Genomic DNA, 13,566 nt, shown 5'->3' on the forward strand with positions numbered 1-13,566 from the left:
GGTACGACATTGCGTGGATCCACGATCTCGGCTCTTTGGTCCTGCATTGTTTGAGATGCTGTAGGTGGTTCAACATTGTGTTAAGTTGCACGTACATTATTAGTTCTGTATCCGAAGACATTGGCTCTGTACCCTTTCAATAAGGCTCTGGGAGTTCCCCCAACCAAGCAGAGACAGGGTTCAGGGAGTCCAACAGAGTAGAGTAGTGGGGAGTGTGTATGAGTGAGAGTGCACGCGTGAGCGCACAGGACAGAGGCGTCGAGGTGCGGGGCGGACTCCTACACAAGTTCCAAAGGCCACCGTGTCCGCGGCTTTCGGCCCGAGCGGGACAGGGGGAAGCGGGTGGAACGGCCTGCACCAAGTGGGCAGCGCCCCGGGAATTTGGCGGCAGGGTTGGAGGGAGAGGGGTCTCGCGAGGGTTTCAGGGCGTGGCTGGAGTAGGGGGCGCGCGGCGAGTGTGCGCGGGTGTGCGCGCGCGAGAGGGCGAGTGTGAGCGCGGCGAGTGTGAGCGCGGCGAGTGTGCGGCCGCGTCGCCATTCCCCGTGACGTCAGAGTGTATTGTTGTGAGCGGGGCCGAGCGGAGCATCCCCGGAGCTGTCACCGCGGCGGCCGCGGCGGTGGCGCAGCGCGAGCCCCGCACGAGCGAGCCCGGCCGGCGCCGCCCGCCCTGCCAGGCCGCAGCCGCCGCCCCGCCCGCCCCGCCCGCCCCGCTCCCGGCCCGCCCGCCGCCGCCTGCTTCGCCGCCGCCGCCGCTGCCACTCACCCACCCCTCGCTCCATCCTCCCACCGCCGCCGCCGCCGCCGCCGCCGCCGCCCGCGCACCTCCCCCCGCGGAGCGAGTGCGGGTCACCGGGTCACTGGGTCGTTGTCTCCGCGCCCGAACCCCGAGCACCCCGTGGAATCCCCCACGTCATCATCAGAACCATCAATGAGATGCAAACATGAAAGACAAGAGGAAGAAGAAGGACCGCACCTGGGCCGAGGCTGCCCGCCTGGTACGTACCGCCCCCCACCCGCCGCCCGCGCCTCCCGCCGGCCCCGCAGTTCGCCCCGCGCCGCTCCGCGGCGGCGGAGACGGCCACTTCCAGCCCGAGCCGCCGCCCGCTCGCCGGGCTCCTGCTCTTTGTTATTCTGCGGGAGTGGGCTCGCCCGGGGGCCCCTGTGTATGTGCGTGCGCGCGCGGAGGGGCGCAGCGATTATCTACGGGAGCCCCGCGTCCGGGACCGCCCGGGACACTTCTCCCGGTACTTCGCTCTCGGGGCTCGGCTGTGCCTTCTCCACGGGTGAATTTCCGAGCGCTCGGCGCCGCTAGACTTCCCTCTCTGCCGCTCCGGAGACCTTTGTGTGGCAATTACCACTCCCTCCCGGCCCCTCCACCCCCCGGAATTTCATCAATAACTCTGTGCACAGTCTGTGTGTATGTTCGGCGTTTGTGAGTTCAAACATTTTACACGTGCATGCACGGTGTGTGTCCGATACGGACTTGTGGGGCGTGTGCATGTGGGCTAGGTGGTTGCGTGTCTGTGTGCCGTGTCGTGTGCATTATGTGTGCACACTGATACGTGTATGTTTTGTGTGGTTCCAGTTCGTTTGTGTTTGTAGGTATTGTGCTCTGCTCGATGTTTGTGTGTACATTCTGTGCACGTGTGTGCAATTTGTGCGTGTGTGTCTGTGTGTATGTGTGTTTGGTGAAGTTGGGTCAGTGTCATTTATAGTGGGAGGTTATTAAGAGTGTACAGCTAGGTGTATTTTACTGCTGGCTTCCTGGGCGGTGTTACTTGGCTGCTTTTCCTTTTCTTTAACCTTTCGGAGCTTACGTTTTAATCATCGAAAGAATGTCTCTGTAGAAATGCCGGTTGGCAGAGGGGCGTCGGCGTCTTTGGTTTGATGCATGTATATGTGTGGGTTTTTCTTTTCTTTCTTTCTTTTTTCTCCCTATCTTCTTCTTTTAAAGGACAGCTGTGAAAGGATTTTTCAAAAGGATATTTCTGTACAGTGTGTCTCGGGAATGCCAGGCATTACATTTGAAGCTAAGCCTTTCAGGGTTTTGGCTGCATAAATTAAATATTTATTCACCAACTTACTATCTGGTATAAATTGGCCAAAAGAAAGCAGACTGCGTGCAGCGGGGGTTTTGGGAGGGGGGAGCAGGACGTGTTATTGGGTTGACTTTGTAAAGATTGTTTTACTGTAACTGTAGTCATTTTGAAAAGCATTTGAGTAACTACATTATGCTCAAGGAGAACATTTGTCAAAAGTAATTATCTGAGTTTGGTTGAAGGGCCTTGCTCTGGTATGTATCTGGATTCTAGCAAAGGGTTTTAGATAATTGGCCCTATTACCCAGCGAAGAAGTGACAAAGTCCTTTTTAATTGCAATCTAGTTATTGGTAGCTGGAGTGCCCAGGTCCCTTTACTTAATCTCTTAATTTCGTAGTGTTATTTCTCCCCTTATCTGTGATTATGTTAATCGCTAAATCTCTCACTCTGTGGATGAATGGGCAGGTGATAGTGATTCTTTAATGAACTGCATCTGGAAGAGGAAACTAAGTTGTCGAGAAAATGTGAGAAGTAAGCAGTAAGTGTTAAGTAGATGCCAGATTGATGTTATCACTGAGTTTTTGCTGGAGCATAGTACATTACTTATTGTTTGCTCGGCCATTAATTCAGAATTGTGTGGGGATGTGCAAAAGGCTTCTGCAAATGCATTATTCAGGTTCCGTGGAGTGGCAATCAAGTACTATTAGAGAGCTTCAGTGTGTATTTTAAGCAAGTGAGCAATGAGTTGATTTATAAATATTTAAAAATAATGATTCATGAATTAGCCATATCTGCCTGCAGAGAATTATTTAATAAATAACATTACTCTGATGGAATTTAAAGCTAGCCATTTGTATTCAATCAGTATATGTTACTGTTCTTGAAGATACTGTGTTTTATTTGATCTAATAATGATATTTCTGTATTGATAGAATTTGAAAGAGATTTCTAAGTCACAGGTTTTTGTTAAAAGTTGGGTTTTCCTCTCGAAAAGTTCATTGATGGGAAAAGACACACTAGGAGTCATCAACACAAAAGAACGATAGACCAGATGTCTCTATTTTAACCAGACATATTGAACTAGTAGTTATGGTAATTTTTCAATTTGGTTCAAGTTATTTTTCCCCTGGTAGTTGTATAAATGTGTATGTGTTCAAAATGTGACAGTTAAAATCAAATACTGAATAAAATTGCAAGGAATTGTACTGGAAATGTCATTTTCAGAAATTTATGATTTATGTAAGTAACTTATCTGATTATTATTTTGTGAAGAAAGGGGAAATTGATCCATTTGGTTAATGGTGATAACTGGTCACCATTAACCAAATTAATATTTGGTTAATTTTCATTTTCTCTTTATGATTACATGAATGCGTATGGACTTGAACTCTCTTCTAAACTTGCATGATAAATTTTACTTTTATAATTGATAGCATTTCTTTATACTCAATTAAAAGAAGATATTTTAAGCATTTCTGTGATATAGATACTATCATTTTGTATTTTACAATGCTCCTGATGATTTTGCTGTTGTTGTTAGGGACTTTTAGCCTTTTCTTCATCAAATGTTAAATGAGGTGCCTGATTTTAAAAGTAAAGACTCAGGATGGATAGAAATATATAACTCAATATGTGGTTTTTGCAATAAATGAACTAAAGAGAGAGTACTGAAATTAACATTAAGAATGATGATCTTCCAATTCATGCAGAATATGTTATATCTCTCTTGCTGGAGTGAGTGTGTGTATGTGCGCGCGCATGTGTGTGATTTTCTTGAAAGATAGGACATCAGGGGAGAGGAAATGCAAAATAGATATTTTGAACCATGACCAAAAGCTTATGTATAAATGTAGCTTTGCCTTCACTTACAGAAATATATGTGGAAGAGAATATTCCTTTCTACTGTAACTAAGACTTTCCAGTTCACAACAGAATTTCTGTTTTCTTTCTTTGTGAGAAAAAGTATATGGTTTCCAAATTTGTAAACTCTTGAGTGGCAACTCTAGGGATTTTGTTTTAGATATAGATGCAGCTATCAAGCTGTATCATTTTCCTCAAAGAAGTATGTAATGCTTATATGGGTTAGGCTTGCTTACTCTATGAAAGAAGGAGTGGTGGTATAATTTGCCTGTGTTTCAGGAATGCAGTGATTATTAACAGGCTGCCATTTTACAACAGTAATACCACATCTTTTTTTCCCCTTCTTTTTTTCTTCTGCCCTGCATCAGTTGCAGAAATTTCAGCCTTTAGCCTCCTCCCCTCCCCCACAGCCTTCTGCAGTTGTAGTTGTTACTTTGCGCATTGCCATTTAATATGGAGTCGGCTCCCAAACCAGATGCATTTTCATCTGTTTTATCTGCTCTTCTAAGGTTGTAGAGTCTCAGAGGATGCCACAATCACATGGAAGTATCTTCTGTCTTAATATTTGTAGACCACAATAAGAATAAAAATCAAAATCATAACTCATGTCGAGCTGGGGCTTTGACTTTAATCCTTTTGACTTTTATCTCAAGTCTTCACTCTGTTACTATAAATACAGTTTAAACCATTGTGAAACGATCTTCATGCTTCTTTGTAAAAAATGGGGATTTGACAGGACTTTGTTTTACTGCACTAAGGGGTTTCTTTGTTACTGGCTTAACACAGAACATACTGTTATTTATATATTTATTCTAGGTTAATTCTTTTTTTGACATGCAAAAATATTGCTTTGAGAAGTGCTTTTTGATATCTTCATCACTTTGTTCTATAGGGAATGCTGCTTTTAAGATAATAGTTTAATGTATTAATTTGTTCCCTGAGTTTCCTTTTATTTGTTTTATTCCTTACAATCTTTGTTTAGTCTCAGTGACACCTGAAAATAAATCTTAACTATTTCAATAGCTTTGTGCTTGGTAACATGGCTGATTCATTTACTTGTAGTTTAGATACATTCACACAGATAATGAACATTAGTTTGTTGGTTGGTTTCTCTCTCTCTCTCTCTCTCTCTGTGTGTGTGTGTGTGTGTGTGTGTGTGTGTTTCTTGGTAGTTCAAGGTGACCTTTGGGTAAAACATTTTTAATGACAAATTCACCTCATTGTTGGAAGAAGACAGGCACATAACCTTTTACAACACAGCAGGGTTACTGAAGGTTTTAAATCAATTAAAATTTGGTGAATCATATTGTGTTAAAAATTAATCTACACTGTGCAAAACATTCACACAGATTTCGTTTAATTAATAAAGCAAATCTATGTGAATGTTTTGCACAGTGTAGATTGTTTTGCATAATGCTTTACATTCTAAATAAACTGTTAGGGTTTCTATAAAATAAAGCTGAATGGTATTGGTAGTTGTTAAAATTTTTAAAAGGCAATTCGTAATTGTGTAATTTACTGGTTGCCTTACCTTTCGTCTTTGTATTTGAGAGATAAATACAATTTTTCAGGAGTGATAAGCATGGTGATAGGGGAGAGGGTGTGTACTGCCATTGACATTTTCTCACTGTGTTAATGGTATTTTGATTTTAGGTTATAATCAGGCATTCAAGAGCTGAAAAATTTTGGCGTGTGATTTGGGTCACCCCAAAGGTACACAAGAGCATAATTGACAATGCAGTTGGATCATGAACCTGGCGAATACAGTTTTGCAAGTGTAGTTTTATTTTTAATCACTAAAATTTCAGTGGGTTTGATTCAGCTGTTTTCTGTGGTCTGCACATAGCATCATTTCTTTATATCTATACTTCATCATCTCTTCTTTCAAACATGGAACCTAAATTTCTGTTTTACAGTTTGAAAGATAAAAAAGAGTTTAACGATCATCTCTATGCCTATTTAGAAAGAATATGAGTTTCAAGCTGAATAAAAATGTACTTGAAAGAATGAGTAATGGGAACTTCGACCTGGTGTTTAGGTTGTTAATTTTTTGTTTCCTGCTGACATGAAAGTGAATTTTAAGGATTGATTATTTCTTAAGTTTTTCTATTTTTTATTTTTATTTTTGACAAATTCCTGGGTAACAGATGATTTCTTAGATGCCAGAAATGGGCTATTTTCTAGGTGTACTGTGGTTTTTAGACTTGTAGAGTTGTACCTGGAAGGGAATTTCACTACAGAAAAGTTAACTGATAAAGGAATTGAATTCAACATTTAATAATGTATTGATTTTTAAACTTCACTGAAATGCATTGGAGAAGTGAAATATAGCCCCTAAACACGTTGCAGGCTCCTACATATATGATTCAGATGCTGTAGAGGATAAAAAGATATATCCTTAAGCAGTATAAAGTTTGGTAGAGGAACAAGAAAAAGTGGAGGATGACTGAGCTGACACCATCTGTAGGTGACACATGAATGATCAAGCAGGTGCTCATTTACAGATTTACAGAAGGCAGAAGCTATGTGGTGTGTGGTGATCGTGGAATGCTCAATGGATTAGATTAAACTTGGTTTGGCCTTGAAATATGAGTAAGTTTAAACAGGTGAAGAGAGAGCATTCTAAGAAGAGAGAATGACATGGACAGAGGTGAGGTGCAGGCAAGAGGATAGGGGTGACGAGTGGAGGGATCTAGAAATACCAGAAGACCTGGGGGCATAGGCACTGGGATAGAATTGAAAATGTAATTGTGATTAGATGGGGAGGGATTTAAAGCCATTTTAATATTCAGTGAGTTTTACTATGGGGCTGTTGTAGTTAGGTGGTGATAGAAAGGGAATTAAAGACTCACTCCCCGTTCCCCCCCCCCCCACACACACACAAAGAAGCACAAAACAAAATGAATATCACTTATGTCATAAGTCTTACGACATACATTTGTACAGTGATGGAGGGTGCACCAGTGGTCTGAGGGTGTTTCTGAGTGTTTTCATTACTTGGTACTAAAGAGTCTGAAAACAAAATTAGATGATACAATTTAATTCTGTCTCATGTCCTTTACCAAATGAGGCAAAGTGAAAAAAAAAATCAGTAAATTATATACATTACATTTGTGTAAGACTTCTTAGAGCACTCTGTTCCCTAAAATACCCTGTTGAGATTAGTCAGTAGCTAGGACTATCCCAGTAACTGTTTCTGAGAGTGGTTTAATGATATCCCCAATATCATCATCCTGTCTGTAAAAAGCAAGGCTGGGACAATATATATATGTGTGTCTGTGCATGCACACACATACACATATATACACATTTTATGTTTATATGTGTGTGTGTATGTATGTGTGTGTGTATGTGTGTCTCTGTGTGTGTACGTATGTATAATTTTCTATGTAACCTCTCATTTAAAAAAAAACAATATGGGTGTTTAAACTGATGTGAATTTAATTGATCTGTTGCATGGAAGCGTAGGGAGGGCCCAAGTCTATGTCATACTTATTCCCTGCCTTTCGGGTTGCCTACATATGTATTCTCCTCCCTCAGTCCCTTCCTCTCACTCTCTCTCCCTCCTTCCTTCCCTCTTTTCCTTCTGACATTCTGCTTGAAATTATTATCTTCCTTTACATTTTGAACTTTTCCTTTAAAGTTCATCAGTGGCAGATCCTGGCTCCTTCCTGATAGGGCCAGGAGGAGGGGCATCTGTATACAACCACTTTCAGCTATTTGCCAGCACTGAGTGCCTTGATTGTTCTGCTTTTGTCCCTGCACAGTTGGTAGCTGCCAAAATCTAGCCCTGATGGAAACTTTCCCTGAAGAGCCCTTGTGGAACAAATAGAAACATTATATGATTAGCCACATTGTTTTCATTATTAAACAAATCTACATAAAGGGGTAGCAATTAATAGCTTTATCAATCTGAACTTAGACACCTACCTCTCCTCTTCCCTCAGTATTCCCACTTGAAGTAGTAACAATTAACTGTTGCTGGTTTTAATGTCAGCAACTGACAACACTAAATTGGGAATAGGCACTTCTCCTGGTTGATTGACATATAGCCCTCTGACACATTCTTTTGTAGTTTTAAGGCAAATTTATGCCCTGGGGTTAGCGCCAAAGGGCTTGTCAGAACATTGCCTTTAATAGCTGAAATATATAACTTAAATGACATCCAAGACCTTAGCTTTGGTGGAACTTTTAGAATCTGAGGAATTCTCCAAGGCAGTGCAATTTAGACTCAGTGGACAGGCTTAGGAATTGTAAGATTTTCCTAAATATATACATGTATAATTTATGATACAATTATTTATCATTGCTTTATTTTGCATATCTGTAGCGTAAATTAGTCCAGAGAAAACTAGATTATGATTTTTTAAAACAATTGCACAATTGGTATTTTTGGCAGGTACGTGTATTCCATTTTTCCTCATGCATCTGTTTATTTAAAAAATAAAAGTCAATCATCGTAATTATTTATGACTTATAGAAGGGAACAGGATGGACCATCCTTTATTCAGAAGGTGAATGACATTTCTAAGATACTATTAACCATAATGTATTAGAACCTATTTTAATAATTTTCAGGAACTAGAAATTGAAATTGGATCTTTGGGTTTGTTTTCCAGCTCAGTCATAGAGTCATGATACAGTGAGGCTGTTGTTTATTCTTCATTTTTTTAACGTCAAAAATAAATTACTACATATGTAATCTGCACATGCATCAAATCCTTGTTGACATAGCCACAGAACTAAGTCACTGCCTGGAACATCAGGACTCTGTGACCCTCCACTCCCACCACCACCCCAAATGTCCACACAACAAATAAACCCTTATTTTCACAAGTATATATAATAAATTGCCTTCTTTTTTAAAAAAATGTATTATGTCTTCAAAACCTTGCAATTAGAAATTGTTGTAATATTTTTCTTTTCATTTCTTGTCCCTCTCATTTGTAAATCTTAGAAATTTAATTAATTTTTAAAAATCAGATTTCTTGATGGTTTTCTTGATGGTTTCATTGCTCTCTTTCCATCACTTTTAACTCTTTCCTGCTCACTTGAGTGTCCCCTTCTCTCAGTTGCCCCTTGAGTGTTGGTATATTTCAGGATGTCTCCTCCCCCTCCTCTTTGCCCCACACCCTTGGTCAGCTTGCCTAGCCCAATGGCAAGTCTCCTCTGATGAGGATGTCAGCCCTGATCTTTCCCCTGAATTTTAGGATTTTGTTAATAATTTCTTTTGTCTATCTTCATGTATTGTAGATATTTCAAATGAAATTTATCCAGTTCATTTAAACATTTATTGGATACTTTCAACAATTGTGTCATGCGTTGGGCAAAGAAGAATGTGACAGCATTCCTGTCTATTAGGGGGTTATCTATGTGTTCCTAAGCACATGGTGTCCAGAGAAAGTAGTAGATTCTGTCTTCTGAATATAGCTCACATATAACTCCTCCTCTTTTCATTCACTACATCTTACTTAGTTCTGACCTTCCAAATAGTTGTGTCTCTGGTCTCTTTTCCAAATCTTACTTACTGAAGCTGTAGTTATTTTTTAAGAACAGTTATAATCTTACCGAGTCATTCCTGTTTAAAACGTTTGTGATTACCTTTAACTGAAAGTACCTGAGGCCATAAGAAGCCCTTTTCAGTAATGACAACACTGTTTTAAAGTGATAAATCATTGCATTTTCTAATAATATACAGAATTTAGCATGTTTTATTTATTATACACCACACCACCCCTCCCATCTTGTAGCAATTTCTACAGACTTAGATTTATGTTCTATTCTTTTAAAACACATCAAATTAGTTATTTTTAACACTAGTTAATTGATTACATTTATCAGCTTATTTAATCAACTTCTATGTTCAACTTTCTTATATCACACTCCCTCTTTCTAAATTGCTTTTAACAGCTTTATAATTTTTATGTGAAAGTCTTTGGGTAGCAAACATTCTTAGTTTTTGTGTGGTGAAATGTTTTTGTTTTGCATTCACCTTTAAAAATATTTTTTATTAAACTTTTTAACTTTGAGATACAGACTCACATGAAGTTATAAAAATTAGAAAATAAAAGGATGAGTAGATGGTCACATATCCTCTCCCTGTCATTCTTCCTCTCTCCTGAAATCCTTCCTATCCTCAAAATATTGAATCTGAATACAGTCAAGATTGGGTACAAAAGTAATTAAAAGCCACCCTTTTGAAGCATTATCCCCTGAATTTGTGGATTACAATTAAAAAAATAAAAGGAGAAACTTAGTAGGAAAAAACAAAAAGATCTCATGTTACCCCCACCTTTGAATGATAATTTAGCTAGTTATAAAAGTTGGCTGATAATTTTTTATCCTTAGTACTTTGGAAATGTTCATTTGTCATGTTCATGCATCAATGGATGTGATGTCTGCTCTACTGTGAGTTAAATTGTTATTCTTAAAGAGGTATAATATACATTCTGTATCTGATAGTTGCTACAGGTTCTCTTATTTTTGAAGTTGTACAGTTTTATTACTCTGTCTTAATGTTTATGGGTGGACTTGCCTTTATTCTACTTAGTGTCTATGTGTGTGTATATATATATTTGCTTTAAAATGTGGATCATGCTGTGGTATATAACTTATTGATTGCATTTTGTCACTGTCAGTCTATGAATTATTTGAAGTATTTTAAGATTCCCCTTACTATCTAGCAAATTGTTATCTAGCTTATGGGTTGGGGATGATGCAAGAACAATGGGGAAAGGACTCCCTTAATTCTGTACATGATACAGTGATGAATGTATTGGTTTTATTATTCAGAATTGTGGATTGCAAGCAACAGAACACAACTCCTCCTAATTTGAGTAGAAAAGGAGCAGGTTTTTTGTTTTGTTTTGTTTTTTTGGAGGTCATAAAGTATATCATATAATCAAAAAGGATCTGGAGAATGAGGCCTGACAAATAGGGATCACTAGAGGCTGGGCAGTAAAAACACACAGACAAGGTCATGCTTCAAGAATAGTCTAGTTGGAATATTGCTGTGGGCACTAATACCATCAATAATAATCACCACCATGACTCCATGCTTATTGCATGAGACACTGCCAGTGTTCCCCATATGTCATGAATAGTCTCATAATTTGCTGTCTTTGCATCCCATGTTGAATATTAAAATACACATTGAGGAGAATCAAATTGGCGGACTCTAGGTCCCATGTCTGTACCTTAGCTGCTAGAGAGCGATGAGAAAGTATATATGGCCCCTTCAACTCCTGTAGTGAAATATCTCCATTCGAATTTTCATAGCAACAATAAAGTCCACAAAATTAAGGCTGAATGCCTTATCCCTTTCCCACTCCCATCAAGTTTTCTCCTCCTGTCTTTCATTTCCCAGTAAAGCCACCACCATTTCTACATTTGTTCAAGCCACAAACCCTCTTGTCAGTGTTATACCTTATTATGTTTTTTTTATACCCAGTAAATCACAGACTTCTGCCACCTTCATCTTTTTGCTTCTACTCTGAAGTCAGATCCTTGTTTTTAAATACTACACTTATATATCCATTTCCACTGTCATTTACCTTAATTCAGGCTGTATATGGGTTGTGGAGACAGTGTAGATTAATGATGGTCCTAAGAGTCAGGCAGATTTGAGTTTGAGTCCAAATTCTGCCACTTACTATGTGTTTGACCTTGAGAAAGTTACATAACATCTCTCAATTTTATTTTCATTGTGTAATAAAGTAATAATAATATCTACCTTAAAGAGTAGTTGGAGTATTTAAATAAGATAATGTGTGTAGTGTAGTTTTGTGTCTGACGTTAAAGATGCCAGTTAATGTTAGTATCTGGTAGCTTCCATCTTGCGAAGTTCCTGCAACAACTTTGTAATTAGTTTCACTGACTCTAGAGTTGCCTCCACTGAGAATGATTCTTTTTGCATTTACAATCACTTATTTAAAAGTGAAACTGGTTCATGGTACCCGCTTTGAGTCTAAGTACTGTAGGAAATAGATGGTATTACTCTGAAGGGGTGATTGAAGAAAGTTAGGGTACAGTAAGAGAAAAGAACAGGATATAGTGAGAGAAAAAAGGCTTGCTCTGACTTTCAAATCAAGATAACTGTTTTCTAGTACATTGATTACAACACAGATTGGAAATGTTTGCAAAGTAAATAATCTCCTTTATACGTGCTAGTAAACTATTCTTAAACTTAGTGTTGTAGCCTCCTTTTAAGAGTATAGGAATTCTATATGATGGAATAACCTTAGTATATCAATCATAATAACATTTTTACTAAAGGACAGTAATACCTTTATCATGAATTAATAATAGCAATAAGAACTAGTAATGATTGGGTACTTATGTGCTTGATGCTGAACTAAACTTGTTATATGCATTATATTGCTTAATCCTATGAGTAAACCTAGGAGACATTTTATAATATTATTCACATTTTTCAAATGAAGAAATTGAGATTTAGAGTGTGTGTTAGTTGAGTTTCTCCCAGTTACAAGTGGAACAAATTTAACTCAAATTAGTTTAAGGAAAAAGGCTCACATAATGGAGAAATCCAGGAATGAACTTCAGTTCTAGGTGATGTAGGGACTTAGAGAATGTCATCAAGGTATTTGCTTTCTATGGTTTTTTTTTTTTTTTTGGCTTTGTTTTTTTCTTGGCTTCATGGTGTAGGCAGGATTCTATTCAGGTATTGGACAAGATAAGATGGCCACTGGCACCACCTACGTATGTTGTCAAACCTTAACCAGGACAGCCTAAAGACAATCTCAGTCTCTTTTCCTCTCCCAAGCCCATATCTCTCTCTTATTTTTTAAATGCCAATCCCAAAGAAGATTTTACTTTATCCTTGCTTGGCTGATATGCCCATTCCTGCACCAACAGCAATGGCCAAGATCAGGTATCATGATTGATTGCTATATAAGGATCACATAGAGAAGACAAAAATTACACAAAAGAACCAATAAAAGGCAGATGGAAAGTATGCTGGAAAAACAAATTATAAATGACATTGCTTTTGCTGTATAGATGGTGAATTAACTTGCTTAGCTTGTAAGTTGTGGATGAATGATTCTAATCTAGGTTTGCCTGACTTTAGACCTTAAGTGTTCTAATGTAGGTACTCTTCGTTCATTACTTCTGGTATTATTTTTATGATATTTGTTTTATGCTAAATATATGTTAAAGCTCAGGCAGCCATTATAAAGAACCTAAATATCTCTTTGGTCTGTTTCTACTGAAGCCTACTTTCCTGATTTAGAGGCTAGAAGTTACCATGAATGATTTCTGTTCTATTTTCCCCCACAGACAAGTGTCTTTATGGTTATATAGGAATAGTCTATATATAATATTTATAATATAGTTTGACACAATTTAGAATCCAAGTACTATTTAGATCTTAACACACTAAAATATACATTTCTTCGTGGAGCTTCCAGGTACTTTCTGGATGCAAGTAAATATTTTCATTCACTATCTAAAATGCCCAAGAAGAACCTTTATTGATCATAATCCTTAGATGATATTAACTTACCAAAGAGAACAAATGTTTCTTCTCCATTGAATGAATCCTCACTCATTTTCTGAATATTGAGATTAGGTCAGCATCAGATAATGATTCCTTATTTCATGTAGAAATTTGTGGACATCAGTCTTATTGCTGCCATTTTCTGTTTAT

At 38.6% G+C, this 13,566-nt stretch overlaps 1 protein-coding gene across 4 annotated transcripts in view; it reads left to right on the plus strand.

The window, feature by feature from the left end:
* Positions 1-812: 812 nt before the first annotated feature.
* Positions 813-13,566, plus strand: part of ASXL3 (ASXL transcriptional regulator 3) — a 173,782-nt gene continuing 161,028 nt past the window's right edge. For 2 of the 4 annotated variants that reach the window (XM_009192582.3, XM_017951656.3), the window contains exon 1: positions 813-995. In XM_009192582.3, coding sequence (XP_009190846.1) covers positions 942-995 — 54 coding nt within the window. In that variant the 5' untranslated portion in view covers positions 813-941. The remainder of the gene's footprint in view (positions 996-13,566) is intronic. The other 2 variants (XM_009192585.3, XM_009192587.3) reach the window with 2 other exon arrangements.

Source organism: Papio anubis, chromosome 19 (genome assembly GCF_008728515.1).
Source record: "Papio anubis isolate 15944 chromosome 19, Panubis1.0, whole genome shotgun sequence".
Lineage (NCBI taxonomy): Eukaryota > Metazoa > Chordata > Mammalia > Primates > Cercopithecidae > Papio > Papio anubis.